The 26527-nt window shown below is 48.2% G+C and overlaps 1 protein-coding gene across 1 annotated transcript in view; it reads right to left on the reverse strand.

Moving 5' to 3' along the window:
• The window catches only part of Colq (collagen like tail subunit of asymmetric acetylcholinesterase), a 56264-nt gene that overhangs the window by 20742 nt on the left and 8995 nt on the right, over window positions 1–26527 (reverse strand). The window contains 10 exon segments of the mRNA XM_052733863.1: window positions 1115–1150; window positions 1312–1356; window positions 2016–2042; window positions 2468–2530; window positions 4823–4894; window positions 6409–6435; window positions 6763–6807; window positions 10142–10240; window positions 10873–10917; window positions 10919–10986. Coding sequence (XP_052589823.1) covers window positions 1115–1150; window positions 1312–1356; window positions 2016–2042; window positions 2468–2530; window positions 4823–4894; window positions 6409–6435; window positions 6763–6807; window positions 10142–10240; window positions 10873–10917; window positions 10919–10986 — 527 coding nt within the window.

Raw genomic sequence — 26527 nt, forward strand, 5'->3', positions numbered from 1 at the left:
ACACAGTCAATGTTTCACATCATGAGGGCCCAGTATTTTCATGTTAGCTCAGGAATTGTTCAGCATGGTCAGTAACTTACAGCATTGAGGACCTAGCACTATCATGTCAGGGGCTGTTTTACATGGTTAATGCCTTACAATGTAAGGACCCAGTGTTTCCATGTCAGGTTGGGAGCTGTTCTACACGGTCATGTATGCATCTTTCTTTTAGGCTATGACATTTTCCCTCATTCAACACCCAGCCTTACTCTAGATCCTAAACTTAAGTAAAAGTGCCCCCAAATCTGTCAGTCTATTGCCACCTTCACAATTTTTGTTATATCAATATATCACCCCATGGTTATTTACTGAATGATTTTTTTTTAAGATCTATTTATTTATTATGTATACAATGTTCTTCCTGCATGTATACCTGCATGCCAGGAGAGGGCACCAGCTCTCATTACAGATGGTTGTGAGTCATCATGTGGTTGCTGGGAATTGAACTCAGAACCTCTGGAAGAGCAGCCAGTGCTCTTAACCGCTGAACCATCTCTCCGGCCCTGAATGGTTTTTCTTTAACACCTAAAACTGTCTCCTTTTAAAATTGGGCCTGTCCTAAGTGAGATACTGAATATCTCACTGGTTAAATAAAATAGTTGTCACTTTTTAAAATAATCCTGTGTCCCTCCAACAGTGTTTGCCACCCTTGAAGACTGTATTGAGTGTTTAGGCAGCAGTGAAAATTAATCAAACAAATCTCTAAGTTGCTCCAGGGTCTGAGGGATACGAAGGGTCTTGACCACTGTGGCTCAGACAGGAGATTGGAATCGCTCCTCACAAAGCTTCCGGCTTTTGAATCATGCCATTGAACTCCAGGAGGTAGAAAAAGCAAAGAGGGGCCTCTCTCCATGGTGTGTGTATGGAGAGAGTGGGAAGAGCCTTTCCCACTAAACTGGAGGTTGACCTCAGACCTCCCTGCTACCCTCTCCCAGTGGATAAGACAACTTGGTCCCCATCTCAAACTGGAACTTTCCACAGTCAAAATCAATGTTTCTGCCTGAAGGACCAGAAGGAGGCTCCATTTGCTGTTTGGAGGACCTGAGGTCTGTCATCTCTACTTTTAGACACTTACTTTCTGCCCCAGCATTCCAGGAAATCCAGGGAAACCCTGTGAAAAGAACAACAAATACTGTGACTGTTTGGAAATGCCACTTGGAAGTGGCTGTGGATAGATTTGGTCAGCCATTTTTATGATGGCTGTCCCTCAGTCCACAGGTGGGGAGCTCCCACTTCTATTGCAGCACATCACTTGTACAGATTTGCCATTACCTTTTCTCCTTTGGGACCCAAGTCACCCCTTTCACCTCTGGATCCCTAGGAGAAAACCAAAAGAGGGGGTCAATGCACTAATATGGCACTTGTGTGTTTATGTGGGGCGGGGGGGGGGGGGGGGGGGAGTAGGGATAGGAGCATTTCAAACTGATAAGCTCCCTAGGCCAACACCTTCATTTTGACAAAGCTCTAGGCTCAGATAATAGGTAGCTTGCCCAGTCAAGGCATGCTTTCTGGTTAGACCCCCTAAGACCTCTTAATGTTAGTTAGTAAAGGGAAACAGAAAGTTCTGGGTCTCAGATCCTCTTATCTCACAGGGCATGTGTCCGCAGGTGCCTGTTGGTGTTTGTTTTATTTTAGTAGAAAAGAAGGCTTGTGTGATAGAAACCTGGCCTAAGGCTAAGTCCCCTCTTCCAGCACCCCTATGCTGACTGAGGATAACTCCCTACCTGGCTCTCATTTGTTTCCCTGCTCCCTGTCAGGGGCAGGAGCCTCACTGGGAGGTCCTTTTTAACCAGAATTGCCCTGCCCCAGGAGGCCCCTCTTCTCTCTCAGCCCATACATGATAAAGGACAGAGTAGCCTGGAATGATGGCTGCAGTTGATATCTGAAGAGAGAGCTGGGCCTGTCTTCCACCCACCCCCAACTCCAGAGCTGTGTCCAGACCAGGATCTGGGATGCCAGGAGAGACACGGACTGACCTTTTCCCCTCTGGATCCAGGGAAGCCCTAAAAGAAAGCAGACTGTTTATAATCAGCCCCCAAGACAGCAGAGGAGGTGGGGGGGTGCTGTAAGAACAGAAGGACTCCCAGAGTATGCTGTCTCTGCACTCTATTGTGAGTTTTAAGGGGCATATAGCCATAAACAGGAAGATGTCCAGGAGGCTTGTGTTTATACTATGCCTAAAAAAAAAATGTACCTTTTCTCAGCCCTCAAAAGCCTAATCCGGAGGCAAAACCATGATAACCAAAGAGAACAACAGGAACAGGATCCCTGTGTCCCTGCACCCCAGGGCATGATGTCCCCCAAAGGGCTAACTCCCCAGCACAGGGTAACAGTCCCCCAGTCCTGCCCTCCCCATCTTTGTAGACAGCTGCCGCTCCCCAGTCATAGTGAGAAGGCCTGGGAATGTCCCTCTGGACCACACACTGACCTGAGAGCCCATTGGTCCTCTTGACCCTGGCAAGCCCATCATACCCAGGTCACCTTTTTCACCCTGTGGCAATTAGAAGATGGAAAAGAAGGACCACAGTGATATTTCTTAGAGAAACAGAGACAGGGGTTGTGGGAAAAACTGGGATGGAACCAGGGTGTTGGATCTGGGTTGTAAACTTGAGGTCCCATATGCCCCTTTGCCTCCTCCCAGGGCTCCACTCTCCACCTTTCATTGTGGTCAATGAGATTAATACAGAACAAAAATGCCCAAGATGGTACCAATCACCAAACTAAATACTCACTAAGAAGCTGTAAATGGTGATGTTTGATCTTTTCCTGGAAAGGATTGTGAGAGGGTGGGGAGACAGCGTGAGGGCCTCAGAAAATAGGCTTGCCACACATACAAATTCTTTGCCTGATTTGCTTTTTGTATAGGGAGGGCCTTTCAGACATCTCATTATACTCTCACCCTCAGTTTGAAGCCAAGCGGAGGGACCAATCAGCCCCGGATAGATAAACAGAGGGGGTGGTGAACAAGTAGGGTGGGCTCCGTTGTGCCTCAGAATAAGTTTGAATCTTAAGCATTCTCTATACTACAAAACTGCATGACACCTCTAATTAGTAGAGATATAAAGTCAACTGTATGCTGATTGGGGGGATTAATTTGTGGGGTTTTTGTTTTTTGTTTGTTTGGTTTTTTTCTTTGTTTTGTTTTTAGTCTGTTTTTGTTTTTTGTTGTTGTTATTATTGTTTTGTTTTTTTAAGGCACGATCTCCTGTATCCCTGGCTGGTCTCAAATTTAGGTGAAGATGGCCTTGAACGGATGCTCTTGCCTCTACCATTGAGTGCTAGAATTATAGGAAATGTACCACCATGCCTGGCTGCATATTCTGAATTTTAAATATCTTTATAAATTACCTTAAATGTAAAACTAAGCAAGTGAAATTAATTTTGCCAGCATTTTACTTTCATTTAATCTAATTGTCACTTCAACATGTAATCATTGTAAAATAATGAGATTTAAAACTACATTCCATTTAGTGTGTGTGTGTGTGTGTGTGTGTGTGTGTGTGTGTGTGTGTGTGCACCACAGCACATATATGGAGGTCAGAGGACCACTTCTGGAAGTTGGTTCTCTCCTCCCACCATGTGGGTTCCAGGGATGGAACTCAGGTTGCCAGTCTTGGTGGCAAGCACCTTCACTCTCTCCCCATCCCCGAATACAGTTTTATAAATTAAAACTTGGGGAAGGCAAAGTGAAACCTTCTCTTCTTCATTTATATTAGTCACATTTCAAGGGCTTCCCAGCTATATGTACGTGCCTGCCATGATAGACAGCTTAGCTCTCTATAGTCGGGATGTTTGTTTGTTTGTTTGTTTGTTTGAGCTAGGATCTCACTCTAGCTCAGGCTGGTCTGGAATTTACTTTGTAGCCCAGGCTAGCCTCTAAGTCCTGGTGATCCTACCTCAGCCTTCTGAGTACTGGGTTTGTGAGTACGAGCCACTGTGCCTGGCCATGCAGTGAATTAAAAGCTGCCTGCACGTATGCATGTGTGCCATGTACATGCCTACTACCCGCAGAGGCCAGAGAAGGACATCGGATCCCCTGGAACCTGAGTTACAGATGGTTGTGAGCCACCACGTGGGTGCTGGGAACTGAACACAAGACCTCTACAAGAGCAGCATCACTCTTAACTGTGAGCCAGCTCTCTGTCTCTGCAGCAAGGATACCGTGGGTTTAAAGATAAATCTCCTTGGGATATTTGTGTCACCAACATAGCCAGGAAGATGGAGCAGCAGAGGACATTTGCTCTCCTTGCCCTGGCTTCTGCTGGTCAAATTTCCAAGTCATGGCCTCTGTACCCTGCACCCTGTGACAGGCAGCAAGAATATGAAATAAGGGAAGATGGGGGGGGGTTAGCTTTGCATACTCCCTCTGAGGAGGGGGTAACCCCTTGCTCGGTGTAGGATCTGCATTTTCCAGGCTGCCAATACTCCACACTTTCTACCTGCCAGATCAGCGTGACGGGATAGCTCCCCAGACCCGGGTTCCCTTTGGGTCATCTCAGAGAAGCCAAAGACTAGCACACTAATTCTCAGGACAAAGGGGAAATGGGGCTCCTGGGAAAGAAGAGAACAGGCCCCACTTCTCCCTAGGAGAAGAGTCACAGCACTAACCCGGGTCTGCAGACCACATGAAGGAGAAATGCTTGAGGGCTGGGGGCTCCCTTCCAGCTCTTCTCCATCTCAAGGAAGAGATGCATGTGCTTGACTGTTGGCCAGGACCCAGGAGGTCGCCATCTTCCCCCTCATGTTCTGATACCACATGAGCCCCAACACATAAGACACTTACCCTGGGTCCTTGAGGGCCTGGCCAGCCAACGGGTCCGGGCATGCCAGGAACACCTGGGGGTCCAGGTCTACCCTTCAAAGACCAAGAACAAAAGTCAAGATACCCTGGTACGCTTCCCTCCAGCCAAGAATATTTGGGGTCCTGATAAGGTATAAGGCCACTAAGTGTGTCCCCCTGTACCTCCATCCCTACCCTCCAAAGAATGAGGTACTAAAAAACCATGGCACACAGGTATGAGTTCGGTTTTTGGTGTCATATTATATTATCAAACAAGGTTTTATTCTTCTTACGAAATAGAGACCAGTGGGCAGGGAGGTTCTGAACGCCTTAGTTTTCCTTTTTTGTCACTTCTGTTCACTGTTCCACTGGCCCTTGCTTCCTGTGGGTTTTCCACAAGGCCGTCCTGTGATGTGAGCCGGGACTGTGTGGGGAGCAGCAGTGGATGCTGCTGGAACTCCCTCAGGCATTCTGCCTGCTTGAGGCGCCATCCCTCAGTGGCTACCCTGTTGACTTCTACCAAAGCCTGAAACCTTTAAGTTCACTTTGGGGCTTTGGAGCTTCCCAGTCACTTATGAACCTTCCTTCCTACAGCCAAGATCCCAGATCCCTTACCATCAAGGTATCAAGGAAGGACAAACAGACAGGCAATCCACACCCCCAAGTTCAGGCTACTGGAGTTGGCCACACTCTCTCATGACCCCTTCACCCCTCTTTACAGCTTCCTCCTGACAGTGCTCCCTTTGCAATTTATTCACTTGTCTGTGTCTCTGCTTCCAGAGAACCCCACCTCAGCTAAGTGAAAGAGGACAAGAGCATAGATTAAGGGGTCTATCTTGGTCTCCACACTCGGTGGATCACTTCACAGTTAGCTAGGGATTTAAAGGTTCAGCCAAGAGCTCAGGAATGCCAGATGCTGGTGTGTACACTCTACTTTTTCTTTCCACGCCCATGGCAGACACTACTTATCAACACAGACCTTGATGCATCTGAGCATAGACCAGCCACAGGATCCTCTCCAGGTCAGCAGTCTACACAGCCACTGAGCCGTGGCTGCCCTTGTTATTTGTACCTTGCAAAAGCCTGTTTATGGCTTCTGTTGGTAATAAAGCCACTGGCATCTTTTCAGCTAGATTTTCTCTTCTTTCAATCACAGTCAAGACTAGAACTTGAGTGCCAGCACTCACTGACTACAGCGACATCACCTGCTGGTTCTTTCTCTGAAGCTAATGATGTCATGTGGCTGGTTCACTCTGAGCCACGGTAATTTCCAAAGCCACTCATTCCCATCTGCTCAAGCACTTTATTCCAGTTTAATCAAGTAGCGAAGGTCATTTTGTGTCACTCTTTGGAGAGTTCTCTGCTGGGGGGGCGGGTGAGGCTGAGGAAGTGTGGCCAGACCCTGTAGCCTCTCTGCAAGGTTTGCCAGACGCCAGGAAAGGCAAGCATGCTGACATCACCAGAGGGATGGCAGCACCAGCCCTCCACCGGGTACTGGTAGCCACTGAACACACACACACGCACGCACGCACGCACGCACGCACGCACGCATGCAGCACCATTGCCCGACAGAGCAGCATGGGTCATACCTTCCTTCCTGGGCGGCCAAGATCCCCCTGTGCATAGAGAAGACAGATAAACAAAGGTTGTTTGGAAGAGAAGTTCTGGGGTCAGAATGCTTACTAGGACGTGGCTGTGCCTCAATCAGTCAGCTGGTCACTTGACCAGTTAGAGCACGTCTACCATGCCAGTGGCCCGAAGCAGGACACACCAATAGCACCCCCTACTACAGCTGCAGCCCTTCATCAGGGAGCCCTCCTCATCTGCTAAGACAGAATGAGCACATATTTTGATATCTCAACCAGAGCATCCTCAGTGGCACCCCCAGAAAGCAAGCTGTAGCTACAAAGGCGAGGTGGGACTAGGAAAGCGGTGACTCATACCTTTTCTCCCTTTGGTCCTGTCTTGCCAGGAAGCCCGGGTGGACCCTACACAATCGAGATAAGAAGTCAAGAAAGCTGTACCCAACCAAGGCGAGACTGCAGGGGAGGGTTTGTGGTAGTGGCCTGTGGCCCTGGACCTTTACAGGGCAGGCAGACTCTGTGGGGGCTCCAGGCACCCCTGCAGGAGCCTTTCCATCCTGCAACACCCCCACCCCACCCCACCCCACCCCACCCCACCCCTGTGTTCCTCTCCCTCCTGAGCTTTCTCAGCATGGTTTCATGGCACCATAGTTGCCCCTCTCTGGATTTTAATTTCCTCCCTAGAATCCTTCAGTGCTTGATAAGATCAACCACAGAGTCTTGAAGAAGCCCCTCAGGGGAGACTGTGATGCTCCTTGGCCTCAGGGATCCTTCACTGCCTGCACCATGCTTCCCGGGGCCCCACCAGGAGGGAAAGTTAAGTTTTGCCTAGAGAAGCAGCTGATTCCAATATTCCCAGGGAGGAGTGGGGTTTAGTGGCCCACTCCTGTAATCTCAGCATTTGGGAACTAGAGACAGGAGGATTGAGAGTTCAAGGCCAGCCTTGGCTGCACCAGCAAGTTCGTGGCCAACCTGGACCACCTGAGACCCTGTCTTACAAATAACAAACAAACAGGATAAACAAGACAAAAAGAAGCATTCCCACAAGTGAGCTGTGGGTCTCAGTGCTGGGCAATCCTCTCCTCCCCGCTCTCATTAAAGTAAGGCGCATGTTTGTGTCCCATTGCCAGCCATAGGAGGTGGGTGGCTCCAGCCAGAGGCTGTGGAAACACCAGTGTTTTGCACATCCACAGCCAGAAGCAGCTGTTTTCTGTTCACACGTCTGTGGTAAGTTCAGTTGATGACTGTTTTCCAAATTCCTGGGGATGGCAGAGAGAAATCCCCCCAAATCCCTTAGCTTCCACCGTCCCCCTGCTGTCTGCAAGTGAACAGCACAAGGCAAAGCTCGTGAGAAGTGTGCTCTCTCCAAACCCTGCCATCACACTACAATTTCCCCAGGAACTTTGAAAACTCCCAAAGCTCAGGCCATACCCAGACCGATCAAGCGACTGTTGGGGCAGTGGGAGGGAGTTGGTGAGAAAATAAGCACTAGGCATGTTTAAAGTTCTCCAGGGGTCCTCCCATGAAGATAAAATTGGGAGACACCACCTTTGCTTTACCTGCCTTCTGTTTTGGAATGAAGTCGGGAAGTTGTTTTAATTCCATTTTCTTCATTCTGCCAAGCCTTCCATTTCTTGAAATGGTTAGAACTATTCTACAAGATCATTGAACTTGGAACCCACCAAACAAATACAGATTCTGATTGAATGAAGAGGGATGGGCAGAGTGTGAGATTCCCCTCCCTGCCTTCCTCCCTTCCTTCCTTTTTTCCTTCTTTCCTTCCTTCCTTCCCTCCTTCCTGTGATGGAAGTCTTACCCTAGCTGGCCTGGTACTCACGATATAGCTCAGGCTGGCTTCAAACTCAAGGGCTAAGTTAATCACCTAGTGAGATTGCATTTCTAACCAGTTCCCACATGATGCCAGTTGCAGACTTAGAGATCTCACTTTCAGTAGCAGCAGCATTCACTGTCCTAAGGGAACTGAGGTGGCTGCACAGACTCCACGGGTGGGCAGCAGAGCCTCCATGTGATTCTGAAGAGCTTGTGGGAGCTCAGAGATGCACTAGTGTGAGTGGGGCTGCTGTTCTGAGCCGAGAAGAGGATTCCTTCCACACGCTCTGTTGGTTCTCATGAGCATCAATACCCATCAGAAAAGAGCGCTGCAGGTGGAACGTCCACCTTAACGGACTCTCTCCGGCCTTTGTGCAGACTTCTCAGCCACTTTTTGGTGGCCTCTGGCCTCTGAGCTCAAAATCATTTTCATTATAACATTCTTAAGATGTTTGTATTGTTTCTTTCCTTGTTTATTTTGTTTTTGAGACAGGGTCTCTTACCATGTAGCCCAGACTACTCTTAAACTCAGGATCCTCCTGCCTCAGCCTCCCAAGTGCTGGGATTATAAGCCTGTCATCATACCTGGGTCAATAAATGTTTATGGAGAAGAGGCTAGCTATAGCCCACAGGTGGAGTAGACTGGGAAGCAGGATGAACAATATCCCTGTCCCTGTAGACATGGGATCAGTAACCTTTCCTCTACAAAGCCAGAGAATAATTCTCTTAGGCTTAGAGGGTCATATCTGCTGTCTGCCAGATTCCTCAGCTCTGCCCTGATAGCCTGGAAACAGCCACAGAAAGTAAAACCAGAGTTAGAAACCAAGACGGGGCTAGATTCAGTGCTGTAGATTTAGATGTGATAATTGCAAAAAATTCTCCTGTCTATTCCTCTCCTTCCCTCCCTACCACCTCCTGAGATATGATTTCATTCTGTAGCCCAAGCAGTCTTAGAACTCACTATTTAGTTCAGTCTGGTCTCACACTCATGGTAATCCTCCTGCTTCAGCCTCCTCTGAGTGCTGGAATTAGAGCTATGTGTCACCATGCTTGACTGATAAAGGTATCTCTAGGGAGGCAGCATGAAAACCAACTTTTGAGTGACTAAGAGGAGTTGGTAAAAATGTCAGGAAGAATAGTGTGGCCCTGACTGCACGAACCGAGGCTGAGAAGCTCCGTGTATGTGAGGAAGAAAGGCAAACATTGTAGCTAAGTCAAAGGTGGAGTGTGTGTACGTGCTGATGAAGCAATCCAAGCTAGGGTCCACTCGTGGAACTTTGTCTTCCATGTCAGGAAGTTCAGTTTTTAGTCCCCTAATACTAGGAAGCCACAGGAGGTTCATGTAGCTGAGGGGTGATTTCTATGCCTCCTGCCTAGGACAGCACAGGGCCCTACATGCTCCTCCCCCCCGGGAGGACCTGAGCCTCAGAGCAGTTGAAAAAGCCCTCATGGCAGCAGGCCAGCCCCAGGATGGGGGTCTCTGGAGTGCACTGTTTGTCTGGAAAGTTCTTTGTCTAGCAACTTGCTCGTTCCTCACTCTTCTCTTTTACATTGGGTAGGGGCTGCTTATAGCAGTCCAAAGTCAGGAAAGCTCAGGTAATCAGTCCCTCTAACCACCACTTTCCTGCACTGAGCAGGAGCACCTTTAGGTCCGAAGGTCGAGTGGATGGTCACATCTGTATTTGGTGATAGTGCCAACAACAGCCACTACCATATGGGCAGCATCCTATATGAGACCCTCAGATCTATCACGGCAGGTGACTCTTCACCAGAGGCTCCTCCGGGCTCTGGAGCTGGAGAGCCTCTACAGGAGAAAAATCAGCCATAGGGGCAGGAGCTACAAGGCTCTGCCATTAAGTTTCTTTGTCTATGGGAAGACACAGCAGGGGGCCTGGGAGGATGTACCCACCTGGGGACCAGGGGGCCCAGGAGAGCCGAGTGAGCCTTGAATGCAGGGTGATGGTGAGGCCTCAAGTTCCAGAAGATTCTTCATGTCTGGAGAGAGAAGCTTCAGAGTAAAGCCATGGGTTAGAGGTCAGACCAATGAAAGATGCCTCCCTGGACTCGACCCTGCTCTGTGTCTATGCAGTGGGAACCTCTGGGCTCTTTTTTCTCTACTTTGGTTTTTAATAGAAAATAAGTCGCCGCAGACTGCGGTTGTCCTAATGCCGCACATCTAACTGCCTTCTGACAACATTCCCTAACCTCTCTCTGCCCTCTTCCCCATTTCTATCCTCATACCCCGTCTTCATCTCCCCTTCTCCCATCCTTCCCCCATCCCAAGGATTTCACAAATACTTGATTTTAAAAAAGGAAATGAGGGAGTCCTGCATCTGAACGGCTGATGGGAACTTGGAAGCTGTGAATGCACCTTGGTGTTTTCAAAAAGATGAGGCATTTTGCTACATCTAACTCCCAGGTGAGAAAAAAACTCCCTCCTTCGCAGATTTAAGATGGCAGGGGAACAGATGTGTGGCGAAATTGGCACAATTGGTACAATGCCCACTCCGGGCCTTGGCCCCTGAGTGAAGGTAGAGCTGCCCTTCTCATGTGAGATTCTGAGGTGGCCATGTTGAGCCAGGTGTGGGGCTGACATGGGGGAGTCTGGGGATTTCACTCACCGACGTCCAGAGCACTCACCGGGCTTCTGCTGCCTCTGAAGAAGGGTGGTGGGAACAGCGGGGGGTGGCGGCGGTATCAGTAGGCAGCATGCTCTGTGGCTGCCCCGCTTCTTCTGATCCAGGCCAGGAAGGGCTGTTCAGAGAAAACTGCTGCTCCTTAGCCTGGGGCTAGGGTGATGACCTGGTCATGCCCACCACGCCCAAGGGACATTGCTGGCCTGTTTGAGATGTGAGCAGGCCCCTGTTTGTTGCCTGACACAGACCTTCCCTTTGCCTCTGCTAGATGAGGCTGGCATAGACACTGATGTGTGTGTCCTTTTCTCCTTCAGAGACTAACTTTGTAGGTGTGAGAAGGAATATAAAGTTTAGACAGACCTGTAATGTGGCCCCACAGCTAAGCAGAAGGAAGTGCTTGTGGACAACTGTGATACTGTCTCAGGAGGAAACTGTTTAGACAGAGAGGTAGCCAGGCTGGAGGTGGCACTGATTCCAAGGTGCTCAGAGCATGGTTTGAAACAGACTCTATCCACTCACTTGGGTGCTCCATCTCACTAGAGAGTCCCACTTAAATGTCTTGATCTAGGTGAGCAAATCCCCGGCATAAGGAGGCAAATAGGCCACTGGACTTGTACAGCTTAGTTTCCGCAGAGTCTTATCTATGTTTGGCCTTAATATAGGGTCAGTGTTATAGCATGCAACAAGACAGATTCCACAGTACGGCACAATCGAGTTCTACAGAGTGAACAGCAGAGGCCTATAAACCCCAGCCCCTGTGCTTCCCCACACCCACTGGACCCTAGCACCAGGGATGCATCATGAAGATGTTTGCATTTTATGCAAATTGAAGCATACAGCATGAATTCCTATGTTTGTCTTCTCTTCCTCAACACCATGTCTGAGGGAGTGGAACAGGCTATCGGTTAGTCTTGCAGAGTCCCGCCGTGTGGCTAGACCATAATGTACTTATCCATCCTGCTGAGCATCACTGATATGCATAGGGTGATGCTGATGCTCACACACCAGAATGGCTACAAAGAAAAAGACAGGAGATAAATGTGACAAGAATGGGGGACAGCCAGAACTGTCACTCTATACTAGCAGGTGGGAATGGAGGCTGGTATCTCCTTTGGAAAACTGCTTGGTGTTTTCTCTTAAAGCAGGAGGACATAGACATACACTACAGCTCAGCGATTTCGCTTCCAGGAATTTACCAGTGGAAAGGCGGGTGCACTAGAATGTATGTAGCAGCAGAAAAGCCATGTTTTTCAGTTCCTAGTTTTCCGGGCACCTCTACGTCACCTCTCTCACTCGGATATCTGACTTCACAGAACAAGCCCAGGTGGGCCTCCTGAACCTCTCAGCGTGGAGCTCCATGTTGAATCTTATCACTAGGAAGCTTTCCTTCACTCGCACACCAAGCTTCAGGGGCCTTGCTACACTTTTCTCTGGGTTTCTCCCTGTGTCCGTGCTTCTCCACAGGCTGAAACTCTCCTTCTGTCTCCCAGCTTGAGCTGTGCTTCCTGGGAGGGAGACAGGGGCCAGTTTCCGTCCCCAGGGTCTAACAGTGCACCTGTAGACACTGGACTTCTATAGATGGTTGCCGAATTAACAACTTAGTGACAAATACTGGCTACATGTGGGGCACCATTTGCGTGGTGCATGTACACAAGCACGCCAAATCGTCATAGTAACCCTGAGCCAAGCACCACCACCATCGCCACTCCCACTTTACTGATCAGCTAACCAAGCCAGTGAGTCAGCTTGCTTACGGTCAAACAGCGAGTCGGCAGTGGAGCCTATACTTGAACATAGGCAAGCTATTTCCAGAGCTCGCTCTTTTGAACTCTGACTCCAGATGGGTAATAGTTAAGACTGGGACCCAGGAAGGAGGCAAGGGACTTCCCATAACACTACTTGAGACCACTGTATCAATACTTTCCAACCAAAGACTACCGGGAACACATCCAAAGAAGAATCAAGTTGGGTTTATTGGTTTATGGCAAGAAAGGAGAACACACACAGGAAGAACCAGGAGGCACAATGAGAAACTTATTCTAGGGTTCTGGCTCCTTGCAGATTTGTGGAGGAGACTGAGATGCAAAGTCTGGCTTTGCTTTGGAACAGCTGCTGATGAGCAGAATGGGCTGTTCTGCGATCAGCTGGCTTGGTTCTTCTCTGGCAGAAAAAGGAATGGAGCAAAGCACAAGCCGATTACATACAAGAACGAGAATGGTCATTTCATGGTGGGATAGCCTTGGCTTTCCTCTGTTTTTGGTTATGACTTGGGGATAGTCTTGCTTTTGCCCTGATCCATCAGGGTCACAGAGTGGTGCTGTCTGAGGTTGACGTCTATGGAATTATGTGCCATAGCTAATGCCATGCACACTGGACCTGGGCAGTCACGGCCACTGTTCTTCTTTCCTTTCTTGTAAATTTTTAATTCATGTGTATGAGAGTTTTGCCTGCATGTACATCTGTGCATGTATGCATAGTGTCTGAGACGGCCAGAAGAGGGCGCCTCCTGGAGCTAGAGTTAACAGCTTCTGAGTGGGTACTGGGATTTGAACCCTGGTTGTCTGGAAGAGCAACTAGAGTTCTTAACTACAGAGCCATCTCTCCAGCCCCCGCTGCTCTCTTTCTTGGTGGAAAGTGATAGTTACGTTTTCAAACTCTCTCCCACCAGCTCTTTCCGGTGGTGAGAAGCCGGCAGGAGCCAGCTTCAGCTTCTCCATGCTACCTTGGGCTAGCGAAGATGGCGGTAGGTACACACTCGCCTCAGAAGCCTGTTAGAGTCCCCTCCAGACCCTTCCTTTTATCTCCCTTTCGCCTCAGTAGACAGCCAAGATCCAAGGCTGCAGTCCTCCAGAGGGCCCTCCCACAAAGAACACCTGGGAGCCTGGCGGGCTGTGTGGCTAATTTGCACCATCACCATGGATTTTCCAGTCCATATATGGTCTCCAGTGTGTCCTGTCCAGCACCCTGGGAGCCCCCCTATGGAAAGAGCTTGTATCTCTCAAGGCAATCGCTCCCCTCACTTCTTCCTGGAGACTGGAGGTGTCTTCAGTGAACATAAATTAACAGCTGTTTCTGCTACCAGAGCATCTGCCTTTCACACTACCCCATCCCTCCTCACTCTCCCCCTTGACCTACTTCATCCCAGCAGGTGGAGGGCTTCAATTTCTGCCCCTCCCCCAACTCCAGGAGCTGTGTGTTTTTAGCACAGTCTGGTTTATTTACAGCTCATTCCAGCACTGAGTATTTCCATCAGGTGGATGAGTTTGGGAGTAGCACCCCCGCCCCCTTCACTCTGCCTGTCAGCTAAGCCAGGGCTTCAAATGTCTATTTTGGTGCTGAGTGGCCCATGAGTCTCTCTCAGGCCTGTGCTGTCTCCCGCTGGAATCATGCCTAAGCTCAGGGACCAGCCTAGAAAAGCCCCAGAAGGCTCTATTGTAATGGAAACTGGTGTGTATGTGTGTAGCACACGGTACCTGTTGTGGCCCAGGTGCACCATGTGCATGGCTCAGCCCCAGGCAGCTGCCTTAGCAATGTCAACTACCAAGGGACTCCAAGACCACCAGCCTTCACTTAAAGATACCAATGCCACGTTATCTGTGGGAACTGCCCTGACAAAATAGAGGCAATGTCTAATGAAGGTTTTGGCAAATGTTTGTTTGTTTGTTTGTTTGTTTGTTTGTTTGTTTGTTTTTTACATCGGAAAGGATCCTTTTCCATACTTTGTTTTGAGAAACTGAGGTACATTCTTGGAAAGTGATTTACACTCTTGGAAATACAGGAACTTGCATCCAAGAATGTGAGTCTGGGGGGCATGTAGCCATGCGATACAGTACAACTCACTTTCTCAGCCCAAGGACTTACTTAGTTTCCTCATCTTTACCACCAAGAGTTAGGCATATACTGCCTCCAAAGGCAGTTTCTTTTGTTGTTTTTTTGTTTTTGTTTTTTTAATTGGTCTAGTTTTATTTCAATCTTCAGGAGATGACATCCCACCCATACATACACATGCACACACATAATGTCATTCACCCATATCTACCTGACAAAGTCCAAAGGCAGTTTTTAAGATAAGTATGACACCAAGATCACTGTTAGGTCTATCTTCATTTTCCTACATGCAAGACAAGCCCAGGCCACCAAGCAAGGCCACCAAGACAGCCGTTCCTATTTCAAAGTTACACCAAAAGGCATCCCTCAGAGCAAGCCAGTGTGTCACTAAAAGTCACCAAAGGAAGCAGCTATGAAAGGACACAGCCTGCCTTCGTCGGTTGGAAAATGCCAAGTGCAGTCATATGCTAGTGGTCCTGCATCTGCCTGGCCACACGGTGGTAGCCTATTAAGTTTTCACGTCTCTCCCACCTGTTGGAACACTGTTGGAAGGAAACATCAGAAAAGGCGAGGTGAAAGGAGCGTGTTCCATGGCGTCACTGGGTGCATCCGTGCTAGGCTGGAAGGCCCAGCAGTGGTGACATCCACACACTAGCTAGCTGCAATTTGCCCAGTCGTCTATAATTCACATATTCCAGAGAAGATTTACTCCTAGGACTTCCCCTTGACCCCATCCATGCACAGACCGTACTGCCTTTGAGAAACAAATTCTGGTCCTAAAGGTGAAAGCATTTTGCAATTCTTTAAAAGGCTGTGGGGGAGGTTTGCACCAGAGTGGGCCTGGGCAGCAAGTGAGGACACATCTGCAAAGGAAATGATTCGATGTTTTGGTGGCTGCTGCCTTTGAGCCGCATCACCCAAGCCAGTTGGCGAGCATCCCAGCCACCTAATGCCGAGGGGTGGGGGCTGGGAGTGTCATGGACCACAGAACATGGTTTTACTTCAAAGCCAAGGAGTCAGCAGCTGCCAAACACCCTGGAGTCAAGGTCACCAGAGGAACAACAAACAAATTCACACACATAGGCATGTATGCAAGGCCCCCACTGACTCTATCGTACCCCATTCACGCTGCAATCCTAACATTGGCTGAGGGGTTTCAAATTTAAAGTCCGCTAATGCTCCCAGGGCAAGCTTACTGTCCAAGTCTTTTTTAAAAAATAATTCATGCGCATATTCTCTCTTCCTCCCTCTCTTCTCTAACACACACACACACACACACACACACACACACACACACACACATACACTTACCCAAGTAGCCAGCTGAGTGATAGAGAAGTCCTGAAATGATAAGAAGATGAGTAAAGCTGAATGATGGGCCCGTCATCATGGGGCAAGGCCCAAGGCAGACTGGCCGAGGAACACAAGCTAGAGACAGGCTGAGATCTGTCACGCCCCCAAGCTGCCTGCGCCTGGCCTGCTTGGCGTTTTTTGGTGGGAGTCAGCCAATCCCGGCTTTGATGTTGCTTCTGCCCCAGATGCCAGGCTTTCAGGGGCCAGTCCTGAGCTCCAGGGAGCAGGGATGGGTAAAGAGCCCTGCTCTAGCTCCTCACTGATGCTTCTGTAGGGCAGGCCATGGAGACACAGTACCCTCTGCCCAGAGGATATGAGCTTGGGAGCTTGGGGCACTGATCACCTCACACACCACTATGAGGAAACAACACAGTCTGTCAGCCAGGCGGCTTTTCATTTGCCTCAAAACTGCCTCAGCAATACTGCTCTGGAATGCATCATAGTTGCACTCCACAGAGGGTGTCCAAGGAGACTCTGCCCTCTTCTGCTTCAGGGAAGACCTGCATGGTCTGTTTGCTATATCTGGCAAGGTGTTGTCAATAAAGTCACATTCAAGATCACAAAACACAAACCCTAGATACATCATATATATATATATATATATATATATATATATATATATATATATATATATATATGTGGTATATATGTGTATATACCACTATGTAGTCTTCTACATATGTAAATACATATGTGTATACACACATACATATATGTGTATTTCCAAGGATCATGAGGGTTGAACCCAGGACCTTATGCATGCTAAGCATGTAGTCTACCACTGAGCTACATCCCCAGCCTCAAACCTTTTTATAGGAACCTTTCTATAAAATAATAAAGTTGACACATGTCAGGTACACACTGAAATATGCCTGATACTGTATACCCAAAGCATGAACATACATAATATTCTAAACCATGAAAGATAAGGCTATTGGGGCTTAGTAAAAGCACTGATTTAAGCATTTTAACAATGAGCTTTATAACAAGACTAGCCAACCTTTCCTACAAACAGCCAATATTAAATGTTTTAGGATTCCTGGGAGACATGGTCTCTGTGGCAAATTTGCCATTATACACAAAAGCAGTTGTAGGCAATATCTAAAGATATGAGTGTGACCAGGTTCTGATAAAACTTTATTTATAAAAAATAGGAGGCATGCTGGTTTTGGCTCCTGGGCTATAGTCTGCCGACCCCAGCACTATACCATCAAATGAAAGGACAGTGACCAGATCCATCCAATGTATGCATCATTCACTAGAAACATGTAGAGAGGGCCAAGTGTGTGGATGTACAGTGACTAGACTTGATTTCCAGCCTCAGGAACGTGCTCTTTAGTGTCACTGGAGAATCAGTACTGATGCTGGCATCAGGCAAACATGGCTTAATTCCTGGTCTTGCCACTTAACAGCTATGTGCCCTTGAGGAAGATGTCTGTTCGGAGTCTCAGCTTCCCCATCTGTAAAGTGGGTGTTACATAAACTGCTACTCAGTCAGGAGGATTAGAGCCAGGGCTTTTGGCACTTCTGGCACAGAAGAAGGCTCTTTATCCACCTGATTTGGACAACTTGTTCAAGGTAAAAGAGTAGAGTATAGTGATAGGGGTGTCTGGAGGGACTCGCAGGAGGAAGAGGTAGTTGATGGAGAGAGAATGAAATGAGTAGTCGGAAAGGCTTCCTGGAAGAGGTGGCATTTGAGCTGAGCCTTAAAAGCAGAGATTTTTCTCACCCAAAGTGGGGAGGAGGAGGAGGAGGAGGAGGAGGAGGAGGAGGAGGAGGAGAGGGAAGGATTGGGCTCGTTCCTCTGGGAACTAGGTGTAAGACATCGGCCCAGAGGTTAAGAGCACTGGCTCCTCTTTCAGCCCCCATATGGCAGCTCACTGTCTGTAACTCCAGCTCCAAGGGATCTGACACCTTCACGCCAGTGCACATAAAATAAAGTTAAATAAATTATTTTTTTAAAAAAAGACATCAGGGCAGGGAACACTCAGTTTAGAGACCCAACAGTCGAACAACATCACCTGCATTATCTCCCTGAGTTCTCCTGTTGTGGTCATAGTCCCCATGACAGTTTGACCAAGAATGGCTTCCACAGGCTCATCTGTGTGAATTCTTGGTCCCCAGCTGCTGGACTGCTTTGGGAAGGACTAGGAGGCGTGGCCTTGTTGGAGGAGGTGTGTCACTGAGGGGCAGGCTTTGAGGTCACTATTCCCAGTGTGCTCTCTGCCTCTTGCTTTCCCATCCAGATGTGTTCTCAGCTGTTCCTGCCATCATGCCTTCGCTCTGCCATCATGGATCTAAGCCTCTGAAGGCATAAGACAACTCAGGGCCTTCTTCTGTAAGTTGCCTTGGTCATGGTGTTCTGTCACAGTAACAGGAAAAAAACTAACACAGTCCCCCCCCCCCATCCCTCTTCTTCCTCCACCTGTTCACCTTCTTTTTTGGAGAGGTCACATTTGCAGCCCAAGCTATCCCAGGATTGTGTGGTGTAGTTTAGGATTTCAACTTACAGTAATTCCTCTGCCCCGTGCTCCCTAGTACCAGGCTCACAGGCACATGCCACCACATCTGACCAGATCTTTCATTTCTTCCCCAGCATCACGTCACAAACCCTTGGAAGTTCTCCACTTTCACAGAAAAACTACTCTTTTTTCTTTTTTTATACCATGTAGAATCAGACTTTTTTTTAAAAAAGATTTATTCATTTTGTTTTATGTATGAATGTTTTGCATATACTTGTGCATACCACATGTGTGCTTGGTACCCTCAGAGGTAAGAAGAGGGCACCGGATCTCCTAGAATTGGAGTTATGGGTGGTTGCATGCGGGTGCAGGGAATAGAACCTGGGTCCTCTGCGAGATGTGCACTTAACTGCAGAGCTGTCTCTCTAGCCCCTGACATCAAACTTTTCTTTAAAAGATTTAACATGTAACCAGCTCAGCTGGCCACATGCCACTCCTGTGAAAGTAAGTCAGTGCTCCCCCATCCCCGTCAGTGGGCCCTGAGCACCTCTGAATTTCTATTTGTTCTTAATAACAGGCTGTGAATCTATGTCCTGCATCTTTCTGTGTGTCCTTTGGCTGCTCTTTTCTGTCTTGTTCCACTTCCAGCTTTATCCTGCTCTCTTTGTCTGTCTTCCCAGACACGACCTTTATGCTGCTCTTCCAGCTCCCAGCCAGCCTGGGACTGAGGATCCCTGGTCTTGATCCCTGGCAGGAAATTGCTGTTTGAATGCGGATGACTTATTTCCCCGGCATATGAAGGGGCATCTGCCAGGTGAGCTCTGAGCTCTCTCCAGCTTCACTCTACAGTAGCTGTGCTTCCTGGGCATGGGGGGGGGGGGGGAGGGCTCTGCAGGGCCTTGAAGAGAAGGAGGTGTGTCCCTCCTCCCTGGTATCAAGCCTCGTCCTTAGCTTCACTCCTATGCCTGGGCCCAGGCCCAGCTTACTACTAACTGAGCTGCCTGCAAAGTTTCATTCATAATCAGTTTCTGGTCCATCCTGCCGCTGTCAACAGGTGTCACATTCACAGTGCTTTGTCTTAATTGTGGCTCTGGGATTTATCACCCAGGCCAGAGGACCACTTCTGGAATATTGCCTCCCTGGGCACTGTTCCAGAATTTCCAGTCCCCACTGCAGAACAGGGACCTGTCATTGCAGATCACAGCCCCAATGGATTCTGTCACGGCGTCTGCCTCCACTGGCTCACCTACCACTGCTGCATAGGTTGGTATCTGTGGCCAAGCTAATTCCAGCACCTGACCCCAGGGACCCAGAGTTCTCACGTGAGACAAAGGTGTCCATACTTGAGACAGATACGGTGGTGAACAACCATGATTCTATAACCCTGGTACTACATAGTGAGACCTTATTTGAAAATCCAAGGAAAAGAGTCACTGAGATGACTCAGAGAGTTAAGGCACTTGTCGTCAACCCTGACAACCTGAGTTCAGTCCCAGGGCTCTGGGACTGGTGGAAAGAGAAAACCAACCCCTGCAAGTTGACCTTTGGTCTCTAAATGCATGCCACACATATGCATGGGTGAGCATGCACGTGCATGTATGCATGCATGCACACACACACACACACACACACACACACACACACACGCGTACACTTGCACACACATACTTTCAGAAGACTACAGAGCAGAGCTCAGGATCCCTCCAGCCATAGGGCACTTCAAATCTGTTGTCCCATCTCCAGACCTTCCTGGGCAGTGGGAAAGCTGAAGAAGGTCACTGACAAAGACTGCCCCTCCCGCCTTGACAGGCTTCACTGACTCCTCTTGACTGAGACTCCAGCTTGAACTTGGGCTCCTGGGTCCATTCTTACAGTTGTAGTACCCTGCCCCCACTCCAACTAATCAACTAAACGGACTTCTCCTTCTTGACATCAACTCAAGTCCTCATTTCCACTTTTGACCTTAAGTAGCTCCGGCCTGCTTTTGACAAACTCTTGTGAGCTGGTTGTGCCAGCGTCCCGCTACCCTAGTACTTTTCCAACCACTCATCCAACTGGCTCCGCTAAGTCCCCACTTGTCCTTGAACTGGAGCTGATCTAGACCTTTGTCTCCCACAGAGGTAGTCAATGGCAACAGCCTTGAGTTCTACTAAAGATTGCCTCCAGATCCACTGCCTTTGTTGTCTTGAGATAGCCCCCCGAACATTCTACCGGAGTCCACAGACATTTATTGAATGCCGTGCATGCTAATCTTTTCTACACTAAAATAATGATGATGCTGGGTTAGCACTTTCCACACACTTTGCCATTAGTCCTCTTGGCTAACCATCTCCATTTTGTGAAGGGGAAAATGACTCTTGGTGAAACCATGTTAATAGGTCTGGACTCCACAACTAGAACAGACTTGGAAATGGAGCTCATAAGGAATTTTACACAGAGCTCTGTGAAGACGTGGCCTCCCACAGCCACCTTAGCCAGGAGGACAGCTCACTTGACCCCAGCTACTTGTACCCTTCCCGTTCTTCTCACTACTTCTGTGGAGCCAGCAGCTTCCTTCCATTCTGATCACCCCCTACCCAGCTGGCTACCTCCCTTTCAGCTGGCTGCCTCCCTCCCAGCTACTGACTATTCATCTCAGGACTGTCTGGGAGTTGAAGCTGTACAGAGAACGTTGACATTTCCCTCGAAGAGTTCACCACTCTACAGGCCAGTGCAGCCCCTGGGAACTGGAGCATGTGACCATTCTTGCCAATAGTTTTGAGTGTGGGGGATTCTACCCCTGAGGGATGATGGAGCCATGATATGGAAAGGACCCACAGCCTGAGTGCCCACCTGGAGATGAGTCATCCCCCACTATGGATGCTGAACTGTGATTAGAATTTCTTTTCTCTTTAGACAAGTTCTATGTAGCCATGGCTGACATGGAACTTACTATATAGGCCAGACTGGGGACACAGTGCCCAGTACCACTCAGAGAACAAACACCTAAAGAAGTCAGCATGTACCTAAAAATCTGTCTGGGGACATGGCCATTTACCAATACTAGTGGTCTGTCTGCTTTTATTTTATTTTTGTTAGTGCATAAAATAATAAGTTTCCTATGGTCACATTCTCACTCATATGTCATCATTCCTTGCTCTTATTCGCCCCTTCCTTCTCCATCCCTTCTTTCCCAAGTAATCCCTTCTGTGTTCATGCCATATAATTATATACATATGTATGTATGTCTAGATTATATGAAGAAAACATGACTATATTCTCCCCTTGTTAACCTCTCTTGCTCACCTCTCCCAACTCCTTTAGATTCCTTTCTCCCCCTTTATAGGTCACCTATTTTCATTATATATATATATAGATATGATTGTTATATATGTTATATGATTATGATTACTGAGTTTATATTTAAATATAGAAAAATCCTACATTTCTTTTTTTAAAGCTTTTATGATTTATCTTCTTTATGTGCATGTGTGTGTGTGTGCCCATGTGCCGTGGCATGTATGTGGAGGTTAGAGCCAACTTATAGGAGTGGTTTCTCTTCTTCTACCAGGTGGGTCACAGGCATTAAACTCAAAAAATCAGGCTTGGTAGCGTGTGCCTTTACTGGCCAGGCCATCTCTCCACCCAGTCACAACCAGGGCTCAACAGAATGTGCTGACTGATTGGCTTTCTCAAACACATTTACCTTCTCTACTCTTCAAAGTGGGCAGAGTCCTCAAGTCACTTTAAAAATCTACCAAAACAGTAAGAGAAAGAAGACAGAGGGTTGAGCAGGTGGTGGAGAGGGCATGGCCAAGCACTGTCTGAAGAGAATCCGAGTGGTTGGTGATTCCCTGTTGAGCTGTGGACTGATGTATCTCAGACCAGGTGGCTTTGTCAACACACACTCACTTCTCATAGGTCTGGTCCCTAGAATCCAAAGTCAGCATGCTGAAGGTCCAGGTCCTCCTCTGTCCTCCCTCACTGGCTCATGAACAACTGGATGCCATCTTGCTATGTCCCTCCATGCCTCTCCCCGGTGCCTGTGTCCCTGGTCTCTCTTAGCATGTCCAAGTCTCCATCTTTTATAAAGTCAGTGGTCAGAGTGGATTAGGGTTCACCCTAAGGCTTGTTTAACTCAGTCGCTTCTTTATTGGCCCCATACCCTCAACAGTCCCATTCTGATGTACTGGAGGGCTGTGAGGAATCTTGCAGAAGGGTGGGCATCATTCAGCCCACAGCAGTGAGCTGAATACTGGTGGCCCCTGAACAATTCTTTTCACAATTCCTTTTGAATTTTTGAAATTATTTATAATAATAGAGAAATTTTAAAAATTTAAGCAAGCAACTTAGAACTACAATGTAAAGGTTGAGGCAGGTCCGCCCTGCACCTCTGTTGACCCATCTGGGCGCCCTGAAGCCACACAGAGGTTAGCTGTCAATGCTTGGAGGAGTTTGCAGCCACTCATCATGAGGACAAGACACCTCCTCCCCACCCCACCCCCACATGCCATAAAGACACCTTGAGAGGAGCTACAAGGAAGAATGAGAACCACCTCCTGATTTCATCCAAGCCACATATCCACAGTGCCTCCTTTGCTCACAAGAACAAAAGAAAACAAATCCACCCCCTTTCCTTCCACAGGGGAATTGTTTTGGATCGCATCTAAAGGAAGGCATCTGCTTCTTTGAGTTCATGCTCTAATTTGACCAAATGGCCTGTGGATGGAGAGGGAGGAGGAGACAATGTTATTAGGAGACCAGGGAACATCGAGAAGCCTCCTCCATGCTGGCTGCGCCTTGCCTGGGAATTCAATTACAGCAGCCGGCATCAATCAGCAGGCACTATTAAATCTTCTGCTCAGCTTGACAGGGAAGGCCAAGGTTGTGGAATTATTCAGGAAATCTGGCCACAGGTCAGCCGCCCGGGGCCTGCAGGGTGAGTTATTGCCAACACCTGCTGACAGCTGTGGACGGGTGGAAAGACCTGTGTTTCCAGGCCTTCGTTTTTCCACGGCGACACTTTGCTATGGGAACTTGAAATACAAAACTACATGGATCACTTCACCCCTTCCCCTAAATGCCCTTTCCATCTCAACCTGCTATATAAGTTGTCTGGGGTTCCACAACAAGTGGGAAAGAGAGAAGCTGGATTCCTGGGAGCCCTTGAATGCCCAAGGCATGGACAGGCATCTGACCAACTCAACCGAATCCCTGTATTACAGAAATTGGGGAACACAGGGTTGCCCCTTTGGACTCTATTGAGCAACAAAGCTTCAATGGAGCAAGTTGCCAAGACAAACCTGAGGCTTTCTGTAACCTTTGAATTGCAGAAAACCCTGTCTTAGCTTTCTCAGTGCTGAGATTACTGCTGTGTGTCACCATATCTAGCCCTCTTAGCTCCTTTACACACATCCAAATGATTATTCCGTCTCACTATATTACAGGAGGCATGGTGGTCTCTGTGCTCACAGATAAGCACTGGGGGACCCTGGAATGTTAAATACACAGGGTTGTTCCTTCAAGAGAAGGGATGTAGAATCTGTTATCTGCCCTGAAAGCTGTGAACAGACATGGTGAATAGCCTGGTGAGCCTTGCACTATCTGTGTGGTGAAGACCACACCAGATCCCCCACCCCCCAGACCCTTATCATAAGCCTGTTTTTCTCAGTCAATCTATAGAACTCATCTTTGTGAACTTTACAAAGAGTTCTGATGTAGTCACATCTGATCTGTATTTAGCTTACTTTGTTCCTCAAAGAGATTTATATGTGCTTTGTTGTGCACGTGGGATTGAGTTAACACCAGGATAAGTTTTCACCAAATTATGCTGTGCTTAGATATACCTAAAAGAAACCACTTGGGGTCAGACTCCAGATGTTTGAACCAACAGTGGCTACTGAGTTATGTTGAAGCAAACTACCTTCTTGCCTCTCACAGATGGTTCCTCTGCTGGCTGTGGTGGTTGCAGAGGCCCCCACACTACATAAAATGCACCGACATTCTTTTACACAGCTTCACAACATTTCTCCACTTGGAAGAACCATAATGTGTCCACGTTCTTCCTTTTGATGTGCAATCAGATGACTTGCAAACATTCAGTGGATGGAAATGACGCCCCAAATCACCTTCTTCCTTATATGTTGTGTGTATTGTGGATGAGTTTCCAGAGACAGAAGTCCAGTCAGGGAGTGTGTTTACATGTGCTGTCTGCTTCACTCTACAGAGCCATAAATGAGCCATTTGCACACACACACACACACACACACACACACACACACACACACACACATACACACACGGCTCAGGGAAATCATGGATGAGGAGGGCAGAAGCCATGTAAGAGCTGGTGGGTGGGGGATGCTATGAAGTTCACATGGCTGCTGGACTCATAAACTCACTGAGGCCAAGATTATCTGCATGAAATCAAGCTGCATATAAATACATACTCTGCATATGAGAGAAATATTGTATTTGTCAATCTTCCTTGCTACCCTCTCCTGTTCCCCTCTCTATTTAGGCCATTTCATCCCTCCACACAGGCCCCTTCCTATTTTCATATGGAAACATACATGTTAATAAATGTTTTTACAGTTCTATGCACTATAATTATAAACATTTATTATCTCTGTGTTTATGAATAGTGTCTGGAGTCCTTATATGAGAGAAACATGGTATTTGTCTAAATCTAGTTTGTTTTGCTCAACAGAATGCTCTCCAGTTGCAGACACCTTCCTGAAAATGGCACAGTTTTGTTCTTTACAGCTGAAGAAAACCCCATTGTGTTTACATTCCACATGTTCTTACCTTCTTATCTGTTAATGGACATCTAGGCAGCTTCCATACCTTGGTTTCTATGACTAGCACTATAATTAACATGAATGTGTGGGGATATCTGAAAAAGGCTGATGCAGAGTCCTCTTGGGTATGTGCCCAGGACTGGTAGAGCTGGGCTATCCAGTGGCTCTCTCTCCAGTTTCTGAGGAACCTCCACACAGACTACACACAGGACTTTGGGAATGCTCCATAGCATTCCCACCAGCGGTGTGCAAAGTTCCGCAGTGTGCAAGGTTCCGCTCCTCCCCATCCTTGACAGCATTTACTGCTGCTTGCTTCCTTTTCTTTTCCTTTTTGGTCTTTTGGGGTAAGGCCTCAGTCTGTAGCCCAGGTTGGCCTCAGACTCACATCAGTCCTCCTGCCTCAGCCTCCCTAGAGCTGGATTTACAGGGGCAGGCACCGTGCCCAGTTGGTTATCTTGATGACAGCCGTTCTGACTGGGGTGAAAAAAAAAATCAATGCAGCTTTGATTGGCGTGCCCCTGATGGCTAAGGGTGCTGAACTTTTCTCACATATCTGTTGGCTATTCGTGCTTCGTGTGATAACTGTCCATTAGTTCATTTGGAGAGCCTGGCTCTCCTTAAGCCACCTCAGGCTTCTACTTCTGCTTCCTACAGACATTCCATCAGTGAGGGAGCACGTCACCCAAACGCAAACCAATGTGGCTCCCACAAGGCCCTGCTGCCTTCTAGACTCTGGGGTCTTAATCCTAAGCCTCCACGTTGAGAATTTGGTTTCTGTCTCATCATGGAGAATTTGGAAGCTTCTAGGGACCACCATGAGGTTTACCCCAATAAAAATGCTCTGAACAGAAAGCAGCAAGCCAGTTCCAACCTCTCCTGACAGTGAGACCCTGCAGACCCCTCAGATAAGGCACCAGTTCGTCTCTGGAGTGAACGAGGGTCTCAGCAAGAGGGGAGCTCCAGTTGAGTAGGTTTCTGTAAGTAGCATGGCTGTTGTCACCCCACCCCTTCTTTCCATGTCACTGAAGCTAAGAAGGCCTCCGTGGTGTGTGAATCCCAGAGGGAAGTCCCTGAAGCAAGAAGGCAGCTGCTGGGGCTTTCCCAGTCTTCAGAGCCCAGCAGCTGGAGGGTGGTGGGACTGGGCTGGAGCAGAGGAGGGTCCAGGGAGGCGGGAAGTGGGTGGGTCTGCACAAGTCTCACTCATACTCCTCTCCTTCCTCTTTTCAGTCCTCATCCC

This window comes from Peromyscus californicus, unplaced genomic scaffold (genome assembly GCF_007827085.1).
Source record: "Peromyscus californicus insignis strain IS unplaced genomic scaffold, ASM782708v3 Scaffold_12__1_contigs__length_115047231, whole genome shotgun sequence".
Classification (NCBI taxonomy): domain Eukaryota; kingdom Metazoa; phylum Chordata; class Mammalia; order Rodentia; family Cricetidae; genus Peromyscus; species Peromyscus californicus.